General features: G+C 49.1%; 1 protein-coding gene across 3 annotated transcripts in view; it reads left to right on the top strand.

Moving 5' to 3' along the window:
- Nucleotides 1–22,577, top strand: part of MEGF6 (multiple EGF like domains 6) — a 91,774-nt gene that overhangs the window by 32,573 nt on the left and 36,624 nt on the right. The window contains exons 1-2 of one of the 3 annotated variants that reach the window (XM_038159976.1): nt 14,803–15,005; nt 15,190–15,601. The exons of the other annotated variants lie outside the window; for them this stretch is intronic. Coding sequence (XP_038015904.1) covers nt 15,460–15,601 — 142 coding nt within the window. The 5' untranslated portion in view covers nt 14,803–15,005; nt 15,190–15,459. Of the gene's footprint in view, nt 1–14,802; nt 15,006–15,189; nt 15,602–22,577 lie in introns of those variants that run through there. 3 annotated transcript variants of the gene reach the window in all.

Genomic DNA, 22,577 nt, shown 5'->3' with positions numbered 1-22,577 from the left:
CCTCTTCATCTCTCTTGGGACTCCCCAAAGCCCAGACAGGGCACGTACGTGAGAGTGTTTGTGCATGTGGGATCTCTGCACGTGGGGTGTTGTGTTTTCCTACATCCACACGGCTTAACCAGCATCCCAGAGGTGCCTCATGCTGCCCTTCCTGCCACAGCAGGTACAGCCCTGGCCATGCACGAGGAAAACATCACAGAATCACAGGATCACTCATTTTGGGAAAGACCTTCGAGATCATCCAGTCCAACCTGTGTCCAATCCCCACCTTGTCACCGAGTGCCACATCCAGGGGTGGGCACTCCAAACCTCCCTGGGCAGCCCCTGCCAAGGCCTGACCACCCTTTCCATGGAGAAATTCCTCCTGATGTCCAAGCTGAGCCTCTCCTGGCACAGCTTGAGGCTGTTTCCCCTTGTTCCCTGTGACCTCCACCTGGCTGCACCCTCCTGTCAGGTTCAAGACCATGATAACCAAAAAGCACCAGCTACATCAGCAGTGCTTGAAAAGCTACCCAAAGATGACAGATGACATCAGTTTGGATGGGAAATTAAGGAAGAAATAAGGGGTGAAGGAAGGAGCCTGTGGGAAGCAGTGCCCATGGCAGTCAGCCTTATCTGAGCACCACAGGAAGCTGCAGAGCTGTGCTGATAATCTCCCTGCACACCACACAGCTCCCAGCAGGCACAGGCTCCTTTTATTCCCCAAAAAAAAGAGATTTCCTGGAGGTGCTGTCTGTCAGGGCTGTTTTGTGATGTCTCTGTTACTGCAGGTCAGGAGGAGCCAGGCTGGGCTTGTCTCAGCGTTTGATATAATCCATAGAAAGGCGTTGGGTTTGCAGATTTACAGTTGGATTTACAGAGATTAATAAGGAGGGGAATCTGGGTAGGAACTCTGGAGATATGGGAAAATCTAAAATATATCCTTACAGTTTGTCTTTTTCACAACTCTGGTTACACCTTTGTGTCTTGCCTCTTGTCCTTGCCACCCCTGCTGGTGGATCTCCATGGGAGACAGGGATGGAAACCCCAGAGGGTGCTGAGCTGGAGAGAGGGGAAACGACCCAAAAAGGAAGGAGGAAAACAACAAAGAAACAAAATCCCCACGGAGCCTGGATTTTGTGTGTAATCCCTGAGTGCTGGCAAACTTCAGCAGAGCCCCAACACTGGGAGGATTGTGCAGCCCGGCTCCGGCTCATCCCCCTGGCACAATTTCAGAGAAACAACGGACAGGCTCCTCTTTCATCCCAAATTCAGCCACGCAGAAGTGCCTGCAGGACCCGCAGCATCCTGCCAGTCCTGTGCTTAACTCCTTAGTTCAGCATTTTAGTGCTGGAGAGAGCGAGTTGTCCGATTTCCTTTAGGATATCGGGAGGGCGTGCTCCTGGGGGAATATTGGTGAGGTTTTAAGCTCTCAAATCCCCAGGGTGTCACAGCCTTTCTCCCAGTACAGCTGGTCCCAGGAAGATCTTCTACAGCAGCCTCATTTTTAGGGAATAATTACGCAAAGATCTATCTGAGAGTGTGTGTGGTGTCCTCTCGGCCAGAGGGAGGGGGTAGAGCATCTCTGCTGGGCTCTGCTCTGCTCGGGATCTGTCCCTGGAGCTGCTCTCCTTGCAGTGCCTGTGTCCCATTCAAAACCTGCAGAGTTATTCCTTTGGAATGAAAAAAACCCCAACAAACTGTTTTACCCCAGTTTTAACCACTTTTAGTCTGTATAAATGTATAAATTCTAGTGGTTTTTTTTCTTTTTTTCTTTTTTTGTCAAACAAAATGCAGAGACCTTTGTTTGCTTTTCTATCTTCTGAAAAGTTACTTCCCTACAAAAAAAAACCCTAATGAAAATCAAACCAACCAACCAAAAAATACCCCAAAACCAACACCCCACAAAACCAAACAAAATCACAAAAAAAACCAACCAACCACCCACCCACCCAAGCCCCCCAAAACCAGCCAACCAAGCCACCAGGGAAAAAAGCTTTTTAAAAAATTATTGAAATGAAAAAAAATTAAAAAAACAAACTCCACATTGCAGATAGGAGTTACCTGTATGTGTATGTATGCCACACTGCAGATCTAAGTGCAGATTCTGTTGGAAAAACAGATTTTCACATGTTTTATTTACCTCAGGACCATCCTTTTTGAGAAATTGGTCTGGAATTTGGAAGGGCAGCCTCCGGCCTTTGCTGGCTCCAGGTGTGTGCTGTGAGCTCAGCAGCCCTGAACTTCTTGGGACAAAAATCCTGGGTTTGAACACTTGGGTTTGGACTCCCAGGAGATCTTGGGGTATATTTCTTATATTTATAGAGAGCATTACTTTGTAAATACATCTTCATAGGATTGCTAAAGAAAGAGTCCCAGCAGCAAGGTGGCTTCCCTGAATATTGGGAGTTAATCCAGTCTGCCTGGCTCTATCCAAGGGGAGGAATAATAATTAACCATTAATTCCCTGAATCTTGGGAATGAATCCAATCTGCTTGGCTCTATCCAAGGTGAGGAATGCTGAATTAATAATTAATCATTAATCCCCTGAATATTGGGCATTGATCCAGTCTGCTTGCTCTGTCCAAGGTGAGGAACATGCTGGGATAGGGCTGAGGTTGGCACATTGGTATCAAAGCTTGGACCCTGGTCCTCCTTTCCTATGGAATTGGACCCTGGTCCTCTTTCCCAGGGAACTGAACCCTGGTCCTCCTTTCCCAAGGACTTGGATCCTGGTCATCTTTCTCAGGGAATTGGACCCTGGTCTTCCTTTCCCAGGGAACTGGATCCTGGCCGTCCTTTCCCAAGGACTTGGATCCTGGTTCTCCTTTCCCATGGAATTGGACCCTGGTCCTTTTTCCCAGGGAATTGGACCCTGGTCCTCCTTTTCCAAGGACTTGGATCCTGGTTATCTTTCTCAGGGAATTGGACCTTGATCCTCTTTTCCCAGGGAATTGGATCCTGGTCATCTTTCTCAGGGAATTGGACCTTGATCCTCTTTTCCCAGGGAATTGGATCCTGGTCTTCTTTCCCAGGGAATAGGAGGAATTGGACCTTGGTTCTCTTTTCCAGGGAGTCGGATCCTGGTTCTCCCTCCCAGGGAATTGTCAGCATGCAGGTGGTTGAGGTGCTTTGTGTGCTCTGGAGAGCTCTCCCCTTTCGGGGTCACCAGGATAATGCACAGAAATTCCCTTTTCCTGCCCTGAGTCCCGGGTCCCGGCTGAGGTGTGCGCTCTGGAGCTGGGGATGGCTGTCACTTTCTGGGAAAGCTGGGAAGTAGTTCAGGCAAAGCCAGACGCTTCCAAACTGGGGCCTCTGGCATTTCAGCTCCCTTCAGACCCCTTTTTTTTCCTACCGGAGCTGTAAAATCACCTGACAACAGGCCATGAATATTAATGGCTTTTAGCCCGAAGGCAGAGGGAGCAGTGGGGGTTTGTTATCAGGTTAAAAGTGGACGGCTGCTTTCATGTGGGAGCGTGTGTAACTTCCATAAATAAAACACCAGATGTGCTTGGGTTCTGTTTTCCTTTAAACGACTCGGGAATTCTCATAAAGAACAGGAATACCAGGACTTCACTTCCACCCTTTCCTGGCAGGAGTCACGCAGGGGGAGCTGGTGGCTGCCGGGGCAGAGCAGGGTGGGTACCGCATCCAGCATCAGGGCTCCTGATGCTCTGAACCCTCCCGACCGAGCCGGGCTTACCTGCAAATCCTCCAAAAGCCGTCTGCTCTCGGGATGTTGGTGCAGGTGATGCAGGAGGATGTGGAGCACACACCACGGGGCAGCGCCGTGCCCCAGGGACGGGATGATGCTGTCAGTCCCTTCCTCGGCAGGGATTTGTGCTCGGAATACATTTGAAACAAATCCTGCGCAGGTGCGAGGCTGGAGGAGCGGGATGGGATGCTTCCAAAGAGGAATTTTTTCGTTTTTAAATGAATGTGGATTATCTGGGAAAATAAATGTGCTATATGGGTGAAAGTTCAGAGCAGTGTTCTCTTTCCTAACTCTTCCTTGAAAACAAAAAGCAAACGTAGGCACTTCACAAGCAGATTATTTGAAACACTGACAGAAATCACGGAGGAAGTTTCATATTGAATTTATTTCTGTTTCCACAGCACTTTGATTAAAACTAAGGAGTTTCCCAGGAGTTCCTCGATGTCCACTGTGTGTGACCTTGGAAATCAAGTGTTGGTGGAACCCGTGGGGTGATTTGAGGTGACCCATACTTGGTTTCAGGGCTCTCTGGGAATCTCCAGGAGGAGTGAACAGTGCTCTGTGCTTGCTCCATAAACACGTGAGCCCCATATATATATATATATATATATATATATATATATATATATATGGGGCTCACATGTTTATGTTTTCTTTATATATATATATATATATATATATATATAAAAAGAAAAATCAACCCCTCACTGCTGAGGATCTAGGTGCCTCTGTAGCATTCTTGAGCACTGGCTTGTTTTGTTTTGAAAAATCCCCTGAAAATGACATTTCTGGGTGATGGGAAGGGTAGGAGTGGTCAGGACCCAGCAGCTGCACCTGAGTCATCTGTGCCCTGTGAGGCCAAGGCAGGATCAGTCCCTCAGCTTGGATTTGAGCTGCAGAGTTTGTCCAAAGCTCACAGAACTCAGCCCTAAAATGATGAGAGGAAAATCCTCACCCTCAGGCAGTGATGCCGAGCCTGTGGCGAGCTGGGGGATGAGGAGCACTCCTCCTTTTATTTATGGATGGTGTGTTTCTGTCGGGGAGGAAGGAAGTTCCATAATGCTTCCATAAATACAAGCTCTGGGGAGCTGCAGGAGTGTTTGCAGAGCCCAACCACAAAGCTTACTCTGACAAAATGTGGAGGCAAGGATCATTCCAGCTCTGGAGAAACTCAGGGCTTACAGCGGGGACCTGCTGAGACTGGGTCTGGTTGAAAGACTAAAGGGAATTTTATATGAAAGCTGCAGTTAAAATAAAAAAAAATTAAAAAATTAGTAATAATAGCAATAATATTAGTAATAATAATAATAATAATAATAATAATAATAATACTTCAGGTATGCTGGGCTTCATGTGGATCCATACCTCCCCTCAAACAGACCCTGCATTTAGGCATTTACTCTGCATGAAAATGTAATTAGAATTTATGAAATTCTAACGTGAAAATGGAATTAGAATTTATGGATTTACAGAATCCATACTTTTAAGGCCCTGCAGAGTGCAAACTGCCCCAGCTCCCTGCCTGGACCCTGCCCTGCCCAGAGCCCTTGGCATGAGCCCCTGTCTGCAGGTTGCTGTGAGGAGGGGATTAAGCAAATATAAACCCTTGGGGATTTCATTAAGCCCTAGCAGGTCTTAGGATTTCTGAAAAGTGAAACAAAACTCGCAGGGTCTGGTGTTTCTGGGCAGCCAGGGTGCTCCGAGCCCAGACAGGACCGAATTAGGAGAGGCTGAGGGAATTAAACGCCGGGGCTCTTTGATCACATCAGCCTTGTTTTGATTGCTGTCCTTCTCCAGCTCTGTTCTTGGCTGGAAATACATTTAATTCTCCGTGGCTTGACAGGTTGGTGTGCTGCCCGCAGACACCTTTCGTTGCTGCTGTTGCAGGGCTGGCCTGGGGCTGGCTTTGTGCAGAATCAAAGTGTCACTTTTCAGGATGGCCCTGCAAGAGCCTCCCTGTCACCGTCCTTGTCTCTGCCACCTTCCCGTCCCCACCGATTGCCACGGGATTCCCTCTGCAGCAGAGATCTGGGAGTGATGGTGGGTGAGCGAGGGAAAAACCAAGATTTATCTGCAGTAGCAGAAGGAAACCCGCAGCACGGCGTGGCTGAAGCTCATTCCTGGCACAGCTGCAGCCCATTCTTCTTCCATCCAGCCCCAAAGCCTTCAAACCCTATTTGTCTCCATTCTTCTGCTCTCTTGTAAGAAGGAAATGCTGCTTTACAGAGCACAAAAAAAAAAAAAGCAAAAAAAAAGCAACTTCTTAAGTACAGATACATTTTTGAAGTGCCTTGCTCGGTGCCAAATGTCAAAAATTTGCCAGCAACTGATAAATCTTTTTGAAACCGCCCCATATATCCCACACTTCCAGCTGAAACTTGGAATTCCCTCAACCTTAGGTGATTTTGATCTGTATCAGAAAAGAATGGAGTGGCCTAGCAGTGATGGAGAGCACCTCCAGTGCTGGCTCGTGGCTCCCAGGGGGATTTTGGGGAGCATGGAGGATGCTTCAGGGGACAAGCTCAGGTTTTAGCTCCTTCAGCTCCCCAGCGGAATCCGTGGGAGCCGCAGAGGAGGAGAGGGAAGGATCCGGTAACAGGGGGGTGGTGATGCCTCCCTTCTCACCTGGGGATTAGTCACTGGCTCTAATAAAAGGTAATTTGAGAAAAGTGCTCTCTGTGCCTTCTAGGTCTGGCCCACGCCCTGCTCAGGGGTAGGGAGAGCTCTGGTTTCGGTGGGGGAACGTTTCTCCTTCTCGACTTGAGTTACAAAAATGGATAGAAAATGCATAGAGATGTCTATTTTGTGTTTTTCAACCCTTTAGTTTAGATTTCTGTGGATTAATGCTATCCAGGGTAGTTGTGTGTGTTTATTTGAGGGAATTTTAGTGGAAAGGGATGACAGTTCTAAGACAAGAAGGAAAACTTCTTCAACAACAGGTCTGTAATGCAGAGAAGTTTTATCTTCTCATTTTCACGAACAAGAGGGTTGTTAGAGAGCGAGCCAGAGAGCTGGAATATCAGGTGTGTTCTTATCCATGTGAGTCCTTCCAGGACAGGAATATTTTGGGTGACACCTGGAGTTTTTGGGCAGGGAAGGAGGGGGATGTTTTGTACCTGTTCATGTTGCTTTTTCTTATTGGCACTGAAAGCTCCGAATGGGAAAAAGAGCTGCAGCAAAAGCAAAAGGCAGCTGGGTTTGGTTTTGTGCAGCATCTCCAGCACAGGCAGGGCCAGTGGCTGTGCTGATCAAGGCGGGAATCGTGGCCATGCCCTGGATTTATTGATTCAAAAATGAGATTTCTCCTTCCTAATCTGTGTCACTATTCCCTGTTCTGCCTGAAGCCTGCTCCCAAAATGGAGTGGAGGAGAAGCCCCAGTGTGTCTGTAAAAGGAAACCCTTGGTGCCAGCTGTGCGTGCTCCAGGTGCCCTTTGGGCTCCCACAGCTGGAACGTGCCCTGCCTTGCTCTGGGAGGGATCTTCCATTTATGTGAGCGCTGCTGGTTCAGCTCAGAGTCAGAGAAATGCAAAAAGCTCTTTTCTCAGCAGAGCCAAGAGCAAGATGGCAGCTCTTGGATGGTGTCACAGCTCCGGGATTCATGGACAGGGCAGGGAAAGCACCTTCCCCAGGCTCCTGCACAGCAGAGCCCCAAAGCCCTGGGTTCCCTGGGGAGCTGCTGAAACACCCACCCAGGGCGCTCCGGGGGTTGCTTGGGATGGTCATGGCTTTGTGGCAGAGCTCTTGCATGTTTTCAGCACTGGCTTGCTTAGCAGAAGACCAAAAGTATTCAAATAATTAACAAAGATTGCTGACGAACAGGGAAAGAGCTGTTTTCTGTGGATATCGGCTTGGACACTAAAGAATTCCACAGAAAAATGTCACTTTCTTGCCAATTTGGTACATTTGTCTTGTTTTGTTGAAAATAACTGAAAAGTATTTCCTGGCTCTGTACCACTGTAGAGATGTGTGAAATAAACAGCTCTGCCCTTATCTTAGCCAAGAGAAAATATTTCCAGTTTCCCCAGAATTCCCCTGATGAGGATTAGCTTCTCTGATGATTAAGAGCTTCAGGATTTTGGTGGAAACAAGCAATCCTTTTTAAAAATTTCTTCTTTTCTGTTTTTTTTTTAATCTTTATTTGTTACGCTTTTAGGGGGGCACCGTGTGAGCCCCTTTGCACATATTCTTGGAATAATTTGTAGCTCTTTGCTCTGTGTCTCATTGCCTCTGACTCTGTCTGGGGGCACTGGGTGCCCTGAGTGCATCCTGGAGCCCCCTCATCCATCCTGTGTGGATTTGCCCTGTCTGCAGGTCTCATCGTGCCAAAACAGGACTCTTCGGGAAGATTAAGCCTTAAATTAAGTGAGAGAAGAGTTTGCACTGAGCTGCCTCACTCCTGCTTTGCTGGAGTGTAAATCTTTCCAGCCCAGCAAAGCTGGTGTTGAGTTATTCCCCCATGGCTGCACTTCTCAAACAACCCCACTACTGTGTCAGCGAGGGCACCCTGCTGTCCTCACCCCTTTTTACGTTAATTTCTATTTTTACATCAGATAAGAAGCTCTTTCCAAACTCCCCACATGCTCTCACATGTTTTCAGGAGAGGACGGGGTGGGATCTGTGTTTGTGCAGACGGGGAGAGTTTAAGGCACTGATTAATGTTTACAGTTTGCAAAAATATTCAGCTTGTGTTGGTCAGAGTCCTGATGGAGCCTGAATAAAGCTGCCTGAGCTCCAGACCACGGGGTCAGATATTTGGAGGCCTGTGTTGGCTGGGAGGGTTTGGAGCTCACACCTCTCCTGAGGGTGGCCCAAGAAGAGGAGCTGAGGGTTCAGGGGTCAGCACTTGAAAGGCTTCATCCTTGGGATTTGATTCCTGGCTTGGAGTGACATCGAGCTGGGACTTCCAGAGTTCTCTCTGAAGTGTCTGCTAAACAAACTGCTCTGCAATAGCATCAGCTTTGTGTGGAGAGGCAGGAAAACACCAGGGACCAGGGTGTGCTGCTGAGGTAGGAGAGGTTTTGAAGGAAAAAAACTTCATCTCAGCCACTCAAGAGCTTCCAACCTGACCTCTGGTCAGGAGGAGAAGGATGTTGCAGCTCAGTGTTCCGCTTTTCCTGCCCAGAATTGGCCAGACTGTGTTGATGCACTCCCAGCAGAGGCACAGGCAGTGGGTGGGTGTCGTGGTTGGGACAATCCAAAGCAACACTCCACTTTCAGAAGGCTTCAAGCTGTTTTTATTCTAACATGTGTGCTTTTTATACATTCTTACAAAGCTCATAAGTTTACACTTACTGGTCCTGAGGGACAAACAGAGTGCTGATTGGAATAGGCAGTTGCAGGTTTCTCTTATTTATCCTTTTTTTTTTTCTGGAACCTAGAATAGACAGTTGCAGGTTTCTCTTATTTACCCTTCTTTCTTTCTTTCTTGGTTTCTATGTCAACAAACTTGGTAGGAAATTCTTTCAGGGGTAAGGATGGATCCTCTTCTCAAACTTCTCTCTGGCTCTCAGAAGACCCTATAAAACCTCTTCCACAGCTGGGGAGCCACTGCAGGATCCAGGGCAAAGCCAGGAGTTCCTTTCATGCTGGGGTTGGTTGGCTGCAGTCTGGGACCTCCAATGGAGGGAGAATCCGAGCCCTGCAAAGAAAGGCCAAAACCTCTGGCTGTGTTTGTGAGAGCTCAGCAGGCTTGACAAGAGAGGTGGGATGGCCACGTGTGACACCTGGTGAGCCACAGGACCCCACCACGCAGGGCTGGGGTCCACGTGTCCTGGTCATCCCTCAGCTGGCACTTTGTCCTGGAGGGATTCCTGCCCTGGAGCAGCCTCCAGCAGCAGCCTGTGCCTCTCCAGCCTGGCTTCCCTTCTGAGCCAGAGGAATTACAGCCAGCAGGGGTTTGTCCAGGGCTGGGCTGCTTTGCTCAAGCCACCAGGAGAGGAGCAAGTCAGTGCTGTGCCACTGGGGATTGGGCTGAGAACCTCCCTGAGTCCTCAGAGGTGCCAGCTCCCATCCTTATTTACCAGCTGGGAGCGGGTGACCCAGAGTGGCACAGAAATGCAGTTTATGTGTTGATAACTCTCTTTTACCAGCACCAATAGCACACATCTGGTGAGGTGCTGGGGTGGTAATCACATATCCTCTGAACAGAGAGAGACATAGCTCTCACAGGATTGTCCTGGGAAGCTGTGAGAAAGCTCAGAGAAAGAATTGAAACAATTATTATCCCAATCTCTGCACCTGGCAGGCAATCTCTGTCAGAGATGTTTACAAGGAGTTGTCCCTTCTTGACCAATGGGTGAGAGAAGATTCCTAAAAGCCAATCAGGTCTTAGGTCCACCATTGTTTCTGTAAGTTTTCTATATTTTATCTGATAATAAAGTGCCTTTTTCATTCCTTCTGATGATGGAGGCTCTGTATCACCTTTGTCTGCCCCCAATTCCCCTTCAATACATTAGTAATAATATATTAGTGTGATAATTAGTGTGATAATTAGTAACCCCTTTGGTGAGGTGCTGGTTCACTCTGCAGGGAGGAAGGGAACCCCCTCAGAAAGAACCACAAATGCAACAAGTTTGGGGAGAAACTCTTAAATATTTGCTCTCTGCCCCAAACAAAGCACTGCAGAACTTTTTTTCTGCTGCTGTTTTCCAGGTGAGCAGTGAGGTGAGGGAAGCAAAACAGCTGGGTGAGGACAGGGCAGGGCTGGGGGTTGGCATCCCTTCTGGCTGCATCCAAAGGGGTGCCCAGCTGCTCCTGGAACCAGTGCCAGGAGGAGCCTCGGGCAGGGCCTGGATTTCCAGCCTGCTCTCCAGTGGCAAAGCTGTCTGCAGAGAGGTTTGGGCACGTCGTGTGTTGGGTTTTTTTACAGGAAACAAACGGGTTTGCTGTGTTGCCATGGTTTTTGAGGCATGGCAGGCTCTAGGGGAGCTCAGGTGTTGATGTGCCCTGGGCTCTGCCCCAGGAGCAGGCGTGTTGGGGCGGCGCAGTGGAGAGCTCTGAGAAAACATCACAAACCAGCCCCTAAACCACAATTCTCACAAGCTCTTGTTTATTTTATCCCTCTAAGCACCACTTGACATAGAGAAGGATATTTGTACTTTTCATGGCCTTCATAGGACAAGGGCCTTAGCTCCAAAAGTAAATGAAAATTCACATTTGAGCTGGATTGTGCATAAACATAAGCCTGATTCAGCACATGGGGGTCTCAGTTTCGTTCCCAGCTGATGTTACACATAGAGAAGTTCAAAAACCTGTCTGGAATATCTTTGAGCATACAGCCCAGGACATGCTGGCCCCAAATCACAGACCTCATCCTTCAGCTTGTTCCTTTCCTCACCTCTTCCATGTTCCATTTCCTGCATGCTTCTGCTTTCCCAGTCTCCATCTGGCCATTTCCTTTTATCTGGAGTCCTTTATTTTTTATATATGTCAGAAGAAACATGGTTCAGGGTTTAGGGTTTTTTTTAGGTTCATGGTTTTCGGTTTAGTTTTTAGTTTTTTAGTTTTGGTTTTAGGTTTAGTTTTTAGTTTTGGTTTTAGGTTTTTGTTTTAGGTTTCGTTTGGTTTTTGGTTTTAGGTTTTAGTTTTGGTTTAGGATGAAGATTTCAGCACTCCTGTTTACCTGAGCAGCTTGACTGTGCCTGTGCAGGGATGGATTAACTCTGGGGCTCATGATGCTGTTGAGCTGTGAAGCTTCACATCACCAGCTCTGATTTGTTTGGGTCTGTACCAGAATTTTCAGGCTGAATCTGAATGAAATTCTGTGAGAGGCAGGGGCCCAGCCCATCCCTGTCCGTGTTAAAGGCTGGTGGTGCTCTCCTGGCTGGTTCCCAGCTGCAGTAATGACCTGCTGCAGATGCTCCTGCGTTGCCACACTCCAAACAACTCCTGGTACTTCATCAGCTGAAGTAAATTAGGTGAGGAGGAAGCTGGAGCTGGCTCTGACCTGGCCAAGCACAATTTATTACATAAGCAGGGCTCAGTTTGGGTTTGAGCCTGATGTGCTTGGGTTTGAGCCTGATTTGCCTGTGCTGAACCCCTGAGCTGTCTGCAGGGGTCTGAGCCTGGAGCCAGGCTCAAGGAGTCAACCCAGCCTGGAGCAGGCTCAGTTTGGTGACCAAACTTGCAGGACACATAGAGCCACAACCTAAATGAGGATAAGGACTGTGACTTTCTGTCAGTTTAGAAATCTGCTCAGTAATTCTGGCCTCTGATAAGCTAGTCCAACATTTCTGAGTGCAAGAATTAATTAACTGCTATTAATATGGATGGACCACAGTACATTTCCCATCGGTGGCTCTGCATAATCTCATTCCCAGTTTGACAACTGTGACTTCCCAAGGTGTCTTGGGAAGTGTGACTTGGCAGTGTGACTTCCCAAGGTGCTGCCGGGCACAGGAGCTGACCATCCTCAATTATCACTTTCCCTCCCATCCCTAAATAAAAGGACATGTGCAGCAGCACAAGCGTATATTATTATATATTATATATTATTATATATTTTATATTATTATATATTATATATTACTATATTACTATATTATTATATTATATATTATAATACAATATGATATGATATAATATAATATTATATTATATCACATATCATATCATATTTTATATCATCTGTCATATATTATATTAACCTGACTGTGCTGAGGTTTTTGTCACAGTCCAAGGGAAGAGGACTGAGCAGGTTTGTCACAGAGGTCACACTTGTTTTGGGAGCTGCAGGAGGAATTCCCAGCTCCTGAAAGATCCCTTTGGTGGCTGCCTGAGGAGTCAGGGACTCCCTGAGAAGCTGCTCACTGTGACCCATCTGCATTCCAGGCAAGGCTAATTTCAGACAGAGCAGTCTTGGTGACATTTCTGAGCAGAGGAACCCAGCCTAGCCCATTTTTCAGAGCTCTGTGGCAACATTCATTTCTGCTTGTCAGCACCTTGGAGTCAGAGCTCCCCATGGCAGTGCTTGGGCTGCAGGCAGCATTCCCAGCACCCGCTCTGGGCCAGCAGGGACAATCCATGCCTTGCCACGGGGTATTTTGGAATGGGTGAAGTATTTAATAATTCCAAGTGGCTCCTGGCAGGCTGGCAGAGTGTCTGTGCACAGCAGGGCAGGGGCTTCACTGTGGGACATGGGGAGTGCAGCTGGAATTGCTGGTGGCTCTCAGTGACCCCGTTGACATTTCCCCTTCTCCTGTCCCATCTCTTTGCTCCCTTGTGGCATTCACATTCTCTGGAAAAAATCCCTTGGCCCAGGGTTTTTCTCCTGGGAAGCTGAGGAGCCGCAGAGAAAAGGAAAACAATTCCTAATCTCATTTGCTTCTCCTGTGTTTTGCTGCTGTGGAATGTGTTTGGAGATTGTTTACCCACAGGTGATTGTTTCATTGGTTTCTGTGAATTGTTTTCACTCTTTGGCCAATCAGGGTCAGGCTGTGTCAGGACTCTGGAAAGAGTCACAAGTTTTCATTATCATCTTTTTAGCCTTCTGTCTGTATCCTTTCTGTATTCTTTAGTATGGTTAGTTTAGTGTTCTTTAATGTAATATAGTATCACAAAATAATAAATTAGCCTTCTGAGAGCATGGAGTCAGATTCATCATTCCTCCCTGCCAACACAATATTCCCTCAGTGCTGAGCATCTCCCTGGGGACTCTGCTGGACCCACCAGGCATTTTGAGCAAGGTGTGTGTGCAGCACATCAGGCTGGACTTCTCCAGACCATTTCCAAGCATTCACAGCATCCTTCAGAGTGGTCACTTATTTTTTTTTTTCCCTCCACAAAGCGACTGACCCAAAAATTTGTCTGTTATTTTTTTGTTAAAATGAAAATATTAACGAGAAGCATGTGTGCTGTTGCCTTGTGTAAATATTAAGATGAGCTGAAGTGGTCCCTGAAATGTTCGGAAGCTGCTCTTGGAACAGTCAGCAAAGGGGACTCGTGACTGGAGTCCACCTTCCTTTGGAAATTACTGCAGCAATAGCATGAAATCCCTCTTTTCTTCCTGGATTCAGCTTGTTTCAAAATTTTTCATGGAATGCTATTCATTGCAGCCTAAACCACAAGTTTTAATTTGGAATTTTACTATGGCCAAATAATACTGTGAAAACGTCTCAGAGTCGCAGGGCCTGCTCCCCCCAGCTCAGCCCTGCGAGCACATTGTTTCAAAACATTCCAGAAAGTTAAATGAGGCTTTTGAGCTTGCCTCTGGAAAATCCAATAAGCTATTCCTACTTCTCATTTAATGAAAAAGGTAAAATAAAATTCCCTTTCTTGCAGGAAGTAGGAATGAGCGTTATGGTTTTCTTTGGAGCGGCCGTGGTGGCTGTTCCTCATTTCAGCTTAAACTTGGTGATGAAGCTTTGCTTTTTGTCGTTATTTTGAGAACAGAATTTCGGTGTTGGGTGCTGTTTCAGCAGCTGGAGTTGTTTTGGGGAGGTGTGATGGCAACGAGGCACTTCCACAGTGAAATACTCCCTGCTTGGTGCAACCCTGGCGTTGTGTAACTTGGTGTGGTGTAACCACAGCAGCCTGGTGCTCCAGGGGGAGATCCTGATCCCCCCTGCCTGCCTTCCATCCCTCCTCAGCCTGGTTTGGGGCAAATCCACGGGATTATTTCAGGGTGGATGATGACCCCGAGCCCCGGGGCTGGCCGGGCACAATCACAACCAAAACAAAATTCCTAACAATAACAAACAAAAATTTCACAACTATTTATCTACCATTAAAAATATTTTAATTAGACAGTACAAAAATAAAAACAATTACAAATTACATTACTAAATTATTCAAATATCTACTTAATAATTTCCCAAACCCCACATCAGCCTGGTGCTCCAGGGGGGAGATCCTGATCCCCCCTGCCTGCATTCCATCCCTCCTCAGCCTGGTTTGGGGCGAATCCGCGGGTTTGTTTCAGGGTGGATGATCAGCCCCAGCCCCGGGTGGATGCAGCCGTGGCTCGCTCGCCCCGGGAGGGTCGCGTTTCTCCACGCGTGGGCTGCGGGGGCAGCCCCGGCGGTGCCCGGGACAGCTCCCACCCATCCCGGGACAGCTCCCGCCCGTGCCGGGGGTGTCCGGGGCGCTCCCGGGCCCGGCGGTACCTGCGGGGGGCGGAGCGGGGCCGCCCCCACGGCTGAGCCGTCCGCACCGCCCCGCGCATCGCTCTGCCCCGTCCCGCTGCGGCGGCAGCGCCCGCGTCCCGTCCCTGCCCCGTCCCTGCTGTGTTCCGCTCCATCCCTGCTCCATCTCTGCCCCTTCCCTGCCGCGTCCCGCTCCATCCCTGCTCCGTCCCTGCCGTGTCCCGCTCCATCTCTGCTCCGTCCCTGCCCCATCCGTGCCCCTTCCCTGCCGTGTCCCGCTCCATCCCTGCTCCGTCCCTGCCGTGTCCCGCTCCATCCCTGCTCCGTCCCTGCTCCGTCCCTGCTCCGTCCCTGCTCCATCCCTGCCCCATCCGTGCCCCTTCCCTGCCGTGTCCCGCTCCATCCCTGCTCCGTCCCTGCTCCGTCCCTGCTCCGTCCCTGCTCCATCCGTGCCCCGTCCCTGCCGTGTCCCGCTCCATCCCCGCTCTGTGCCGCTCCATCTCTGCCCCGTCCTTGCCCCGTTCTGTCCCGCTCCATCCCCGCTCCATCCCCGCTCCGTGCCGCTCCATCCCCGCTCCATCCCCGCTCCATCCCCGCTCCGTGCCGCTCCATTCCACTCCGTGCCGCTCCATCCCCGCTCCATCCCCGCTCCGTGCCGCTCCATTCCGCTCCGTGCCGCGCTCATGGGCCGGCCCTGGGCGCTGCTCTGGTGCCTGGGCTGCCTGGGCGGCATCCCGGGCTCCTCCGGCGAGCACTACCGCTACCTGTGGAGGAGCTGCTACCCCTGCTACCTGGGGCGAGCGGGGTACCCCGACCTGCGGCCAGGTACGTGGGATAGTCCCCTTGGAACCGGAGTCCTGGCAGATTCCGTGCACCGGGCTGGGGCTCCCTGCAGGGCTCTGCCTCCAAGGGTTTGTCCCCGGATCCCCCAGCTGCAGGGTGGGGGTCCCAGGCTGGCGGCCACCCAAATGACAGACTGGTGACCTGGCTGTATAGAGTGTATATGTGGCTGTGCTTTATATTATTATATTTATTTTTACATTATTATCATTACTGTTATTATCATTATTGCTATTATGATCATTATCGCTTTATTATTATTATTATTATTATTATTATTATTATTATTATTATTATTATTATTATTATTATTATTATTCAGTGCATTTCTTACTCTGAAAAATCAGTTCTGGCAGAGGGGGAGAGAAACAGGAGTTTCTTCACATCTGTTGCTGTCCAGCTGGGTTAAAGATAGCTCCCGTGCCACATTCCTTAAAAAGCCAAATGCATGCATTTTGCCAGGGTATGTAGATTCGTTTTTTTCCTCAGCTCCAAAGGATCTCACCTCAGTCCAGGGCAAAAAGTGAAATTTTCGTGTTTTTGACGTGAAAGAATGGTGCCTTTCTGTCCGGGTGAGGCTGTGGGTTTGCTGGAGCTCTGTGAGTGTTGCTCAGCAGATTCTCCCCAGGACAGGGCTCGGTGTTATTTGGGGTTGGGTTTGTGCAAGGGGAATCCTCTGGCAGCAGCAGAGCTGGGCACGGCCGGGGGATGCAGGCAGAGGAGCCGTGTCAGGGATCACTGCACTGGAACATTCAGCCTCAGTGTCTGAATTCTGGAAGCCAGTTCCCAGCCTGCTGCAGCGTGGGAAGCGCTTGGCCAGACTTCCCATGGAGCAGGTGGAGGGGATGGAGCCCTCGGTGCTCCCGCTGCACGTGGCTCACGTGGGGTGCTGTGGGGGTGCCAGCCGTGGGTTTCTCTGGGTCTGGACTGAAGGCCCTTGAGACAGTAGCTCATGTTCAGACTCAGGTGTTTATTATTTCTTAGCAGTGAAACAGTCTCACCACTGGGAGTTCAGCAGCTTTGCATCAGAAGGCACAAAATGGCCAACAATCTCTTGTTCCAAGGTCTTTTAACACTAAACTGTCCAATGAAGAGCTGACACCTGGATTATTTCCCCTTTTAACCCAAGAACTGATCCCAAAGAGCCCCAATGAGGGCTTTGCTGCCCAATTACAAAATGCCACCCAAACCCATGGAGAAGGAGGAAGAAGCAGCATGAAGAAGAAACCCAGGATGACACCCTGTGCCCTCCAGCTTGCTCCCATCCACAACACACTAAACATCCCAGAACCTCAATTTCTCCCCAAGTGATGCACCTACACTGCTCTCTGTAATCCATTTCACACTTTTTGTGGATTCCAGTCTGTCTTGAAACTTTCTCCATGCATGAGGGTCACAGTCAGTGCTGCCCTGGGGGTCAGGGCACCCCAGAGCAGACAGAGGAATATTCCCAGTGCCCTGGGTTTCCACAGGGTGGGAGATGGGGACACGGAGCCAGGTGTGAGTTCTGCCACTGCACCCTCCCTTCCTCCTCTGGGTGTGCTCAGCTGCCTCCACGGCAGGAAAAGCTTGTGGGGATTTAGGAAATAATAGAGAGTATGTGAGGGTCACTAAAGAATTGGGATGCTTGGGCGTAATGTAGACATCAAGGAATGCATTATCTCATCCTGGGATAATGCTAATAAATAAATGCCCCAAGCAGTGATATCAGAACAGTTGTGAGATGTGCCAGAGCTTCGGGAAGGGGCGAGTCGCTGCCTTGTTATTTATAGATCAGATGTTTGTCTCAAGCTCACATCGTGTTTGCTGTCTCCATCCAACTGTGTTGGCTCAAAGTAACTCTCCAAGACAAGTTCCTGAGATCCAGCTTTGTGCTGGATCCAACCTTCCCTTCCCTTCCCTAGTGCAGAGTTCCTCAGATCCTGAGGATCCTGATCCTGTTTCTGCTCCTCTCAGCTCCATGGACAGGCAGCTCTGTGCAGGCTTGGCTTTATCCTTGGTGTGAGCTGCCTCTGGGGCTGCACAGCTGAGGGGTTTCCTTTCCTCATGGCTTTTTGTCCATCTCGTGATTCACCCTAAACTGGTGTCACTGTGGGTTTGCTTAATTCGGTTAATTTCTCCCTTGCTGCCTGATCTTCTCTTTGACGGGTAAGAGGAGTTCTCTTGGTGCGATTTTAGAGTCCCAGATGTTGTCCTGGTGTGATTTTTAGGGTCTGTGTGCTGCTTTCCCTGCAGTTCCCATCTGCCCAGCCAGCACACACGTCCCCACAGCCGTGTCCCCTCAGCAGGCGGCTGCCACAGGGCACAAAGCTCTGCTGTGAGCACATCACCGGCAGCTCTGCGTGTGCCAGGAGAGGGAGGAGGTGCTCGGTGCAGTGCCGGGGTGGCTCTCCCCGGGCTCTGGGCTGCCTTGATGTGCTCTGTGTGTGCAGACAGGGCTCTGCTGGGGCTGATGGCAGCACTGGGTGTTGTGACCTTACACAGCCGCCCCTACAGGAGGAGCTTTGTGCTCTGCCGGGGACTCACAATCCATCATCACGGTGAGGTGGGCCTGGTGCTGTCATAGCCTCTCTGAAGCAGCCAGAAACCAGCAGAGCTGTTGTTTGATCGTGTTCCATTAGCTCCTTCAACAGCGACCCACGTTTCCAGCCGGGGGTGTGGGATCCACGGTCTCTGAACAGACAGAGACAATTCTCTCTCTCAGGTTTTTTTCCTGGAGAAGCAGAGAAAAGAACGATCAAAACAATTCTTATCTCATTTGCTGCTCGTGTGTTTGTGCACAAGTGGAATGCGTTACGGAGGATTGTTTACCTGAAGGGGTTTGGTAGTTGGATTGTGGTGTGAGTGTTTTGTTTTCTTGACCAACCTCTGCAAGCTGTGTCCTGACAGTGGGTCAGGAGAGAGTCATGAGACTTTGTTCAGTTGAGTTCTTGTTCACTTTCAGTTTAGATGTAGTGTAAGATAGTATAGAATAATATAGTATAATAAAGTAATTAATTAGCCTTCCGATACCATGGAGTCCTGCTCATCATTCTTCCAGCATTCAGGCAAAATGACACCAGCTCCGTGTCTGGGAATCCACAGGGAGATCTTTCACTCAGAGTGACAGCCTGCACAGGGAATGGTGTAAAACAGTGATGAGAGAAGGCTGGAGAGGGTGAGAGCAGCAGCAAGCCCAGAGCAAGTCCAGGTGCTTGTTGCTGCGTGCACCTCTGCTCTGAGTAATTCCTAATTCCAGCCCCATCCCCAGGCACTCAGGGGAGCACAAGTGGGAGCTGGGCCACTCTTCCAGCCCCACTGCTCGGGGGCAGGAAAAGGTGAGCTGAGGACAAAGCCAGGAACTGAGGCAAAGCAGAGTTTTCACTCCAGCAGGTTGTTCTAAAGCTGGTGCATCCATTCCTGAGGTGCCTTGGGAATCTGCTGCTGGGGATGGCACAGGTGGTGTGGGCAAAGCTCTGGGCATCTCCCACCTGCGGTGGAAGGAAAAATGGCCTCAGTAACTCTCTGCAGTTCTTGAAGTGCTTTCTCAAACGCCTGGTTTAGGATGAGGTGAAAGCTGAGGGTGTGGAGGTGCTCTGGCTGCCCCAAATGGCCTTTTCCTTCCCTCCAGCGAGTCACTCACCTTCCCAGCCGTCCTTCCTCAGCCTAGAGGAGGAAAAAACTTCCAGGCTAGCAGAGAGGAGATGAAGCATTGTCCTCTCCCATGACCTCCTTGCACTGTTGGACCTTGCCATGGCTGTTTTGTCTGCACACAGGCAGTGTGGAATAACACGGCATCCGAATTCCTCAGGCTATTCATGTTGGGACTGTGTGACACATGCAAGAAATGAAGTAATGCAGAGGGTTTTTTCATTCTAATCTGTGTCCACAGTGTGGGATGGCTGCGCTCCCCTGCCCGGGAGCAGGGACTGTTGGGTCCTCTCCATGCAGTCTTTTTACTCCTCGAAATTGCTGAATTATCTTCAACAAACTGGTACAGGAAAGATAAAGTCACTAAATCCCACACATGCTCATCTGGATGAATTTTAATTAACCTTTTCCCTGCAGCCCTGCTCTGTAATCCAGGCTAATTGCTGCAGGGATTAGAGCCTGGCGCTGCTGCTCAGCCAGACAGAGCAAACCTCAGCAGCGTTCTCCTGCCTGTGCTTCCAGCTGGGCTCCATCGCCTCCTCCTCAGCCCTCAAGGAGATAAAATGCCTCCCTACCAAATATTTAATACTTTGCAGAGCTGCTGTTGCCACTTTCTTCCCCCTGACATGTAGCTCTTGTTGGAGATAAATCAGTATTCCTTCTGGAAGGACCTGTGTGTGTTCAGGGAGTGCAGCCAGCCGAAGCCATCTCCTTGCTCTGCTCTTGTTTTTTTTTAGTTTTGTGTTCACCTTCCCTATTTTTGATTGCTGTATTACCTGTGCTAGTCCATGTAGGCGTCCAACCAAACCTTTTTTTGGGTTTGTGTTCATCCTCGATGTCTGATGGCTGTATTACCTGTTTTAGTCCATATAGGTGTCTAATCAAACAATTTTTTTTAGTTTTGTGTTCACCTTCCCTATTTTTGATTGCTGTATTACCTGTGCTAGTCCATATAGGTGTCTAATCAAACCATTTTTTTGGTTTGTGTTCACCCTCCCTATGTTTGATTGCTGTATTACCTGTGTTAGTCCAGGTAGGTGTCCAACCAAACTATTTTTTTGTGGTTTTGTGTTCATCCTCCATATGTTTGATTGCTGTATTACCCGTGTCAGCCCACGTAGGAGTCTAACCAAACCTTTTTTTTTTGAGTTGTGTTCATCTTCCCCGTGTTTGATTGCTGTATTACCCGTGTCAGCCCATGCAGGTGTCCCACCAAACCATCTTTCTGGGTTTGTGCTCATCCTCCATATGTCCGATTGCTGCATTCCCTGTGTTACTCCATGTAGGTGTCTGAGGTTCCAGGGATTGTTTCTGCTCGGGGAAAAGGCTGGGATGAGCCATCCTTGCAGAACTCCAGTTCCTTTCCACAGCAGAGATCAGTATCTCTGCTATCTCACTGATCCGAGCCCCATCCCCAGCCCTTGCTGCGTTGGGCTCCTCCTCAGCAGCTTTGCCTGGCACCCGCTGCCCCGTGCATGCAGAGCAGGGCTTGGCAAGCCCTGTCCTGGCACGGCTCTGGCTTGCTCAGAGTCAGCTGAAGACAAGCCTGTATGCTTCTCATTTGCTCTCCTTTGGTGTTGTTAATTCCAAGCAGACTCTGTCAGCGCTCCAGCAGGAAAGGAGCCCCGCCGCGCCACGAACCGCAGCTCGCACGGTGTCACGTAGGGCTCCGGCTCCTGCTGCCAGCACCTGCACCAGGGCCAGCGTCACCCTGCCAGAGCTGCTCCTCCTGGCCCTGGGAGCAGCTCCTGCTGCTTCCCAGTCTGTTGTACTTGCAGGGAACCCCGTGGCAGGGGGGAATGATGGATCTGACTCCATGTTCTCAGCAGGCTATTTCTATTTATTTTTAATAAGATTAATTTAATATTTTAAATTTAATTCAAATTTTTATTAAAATTATAAATTTAATTTAATATTTTTAAATTTTAAAAATGTAATATTTTATGATACTATATTATATAAAATAATACTCTACTAAAAAATACAGAAAGGATACAGACAGAAGACTAAAAAGATAATGATGAAAACTTGTGACTCTTTCCACTGTCTTGACACAGCCTGGCCCTGATTGGCCAAAGAGTGGAAACAACTCCCAGCAGAATCCAATGAAACAATCACCTGTGGGTGAACAATCTCCAAACACATTCCATGTGAGCACAACACAGGAGAAGCAAATGAGATAAGAATTGTTTTCCTTTTCTCTGGGGCTCCTCAGCTTCCCAGGAGAAAAACCCTAGGTGAAGGGATTTTTCCAGAGAACGTGAATGACACACCAGTCCACATTCCCAGCTGGCTCGCTGGCTGGAGCCTCGGGCACTCCTGGAGGTGCTGCTCTCAGGGGCTGGCTGGTGGATCTGCACCCTGGCTGCCCCTGGGGACAGATTTGTTTTGGTCACACCGTGGTGCAGGGTGTCCCAAAACCTCCTCCCAGAGATCAGGGAGGCTCCAGGAGGGACTCTGGGGTGGGGGGGTGGCAGGGAAGGTGGTGGGTGATTCTGTGGCCCCTCTCCCCAGCTGGGAGGGGGTTGGGATGGGGACGGCCCTCTGCAATCACGGAGATTTACAGGGTGAAAAGTACAAAGGGGGAAGAGGAGCCACGGAGAGAGGAGATGTAAAATTACTGAGTATGAGTAATGGGGTGAAAGTAAGAGGTTTACTCAACACATCACTAAGTTTCTTGGACAGTGAATTCTCAACAGTTTCAGATTAGAGTTGAAGGGAAGCAGTGGAATAGTCATTTAAATTCGGACCAAAAAACTTTATTATGCTACATAAAACCTTCCCAAACCCCAGTTTTCCTGTTCCTGAGCAGAACAGAGCCAGTTCTGTGTATTAATAGCTAATCCTGCCCACAGAGATGAGTAGGGAGTGCCTTGGGGGCTCTAGGGCTCTGCAGTGTCCCAAGTGTGTGCAGAGGAAAATGATTTAATCAGAATTAGGTTGCTTTTAGCAGCCTCTCAGGTTCATGCCATCACATTTTTCCCCTTGAAAAGCCGCTTTGGCTTTGGCTCACTCTTCTCAGAGCATCACTCAAAGCTTATGTTTCACCTCAAAAATCTATTCATTTTCCTTTCTTTAAGCATTAAGTGTCTTGGAAAAAAACAGGAAGAAAATAAAATAAAAACCTCCTAAAAGGCTCAGTCCACTGAATAAAGCGAAGGGCTGGCATTACAGAAACGAGCATTTTGCTGGGTTGATGGAGACCACAGCTGCAGTGGGAGCTCTGCAGGAGGAGCCCAGCACTGCCAGTGCAGCAGGACACCCCAAGACAAGATTGGGGGTTCCCTGGGAATCACTGGCACAGAGGAGGGGTTTTTATGACCTCTGAGCT

This window comes from Motacilla alba, chromosome 21 (assembly GCF_015832195.1).
Source record: "Motacilla alba alba isolate MOTALB_02 chromosome 21, Motacilla_alba_V1.0_pri, whole genome shotgun sequence".
Classification (NCBI taxonomy): domain Eukaryota; kingdom Metazoa; phylum Chordata; class Aves; order Passeriformes; family Motacillidae; genus Motacilla; species Motacilla alba.
This window is presented reverse-complemented; position numbering and strand designations above follow the sequence as displayed.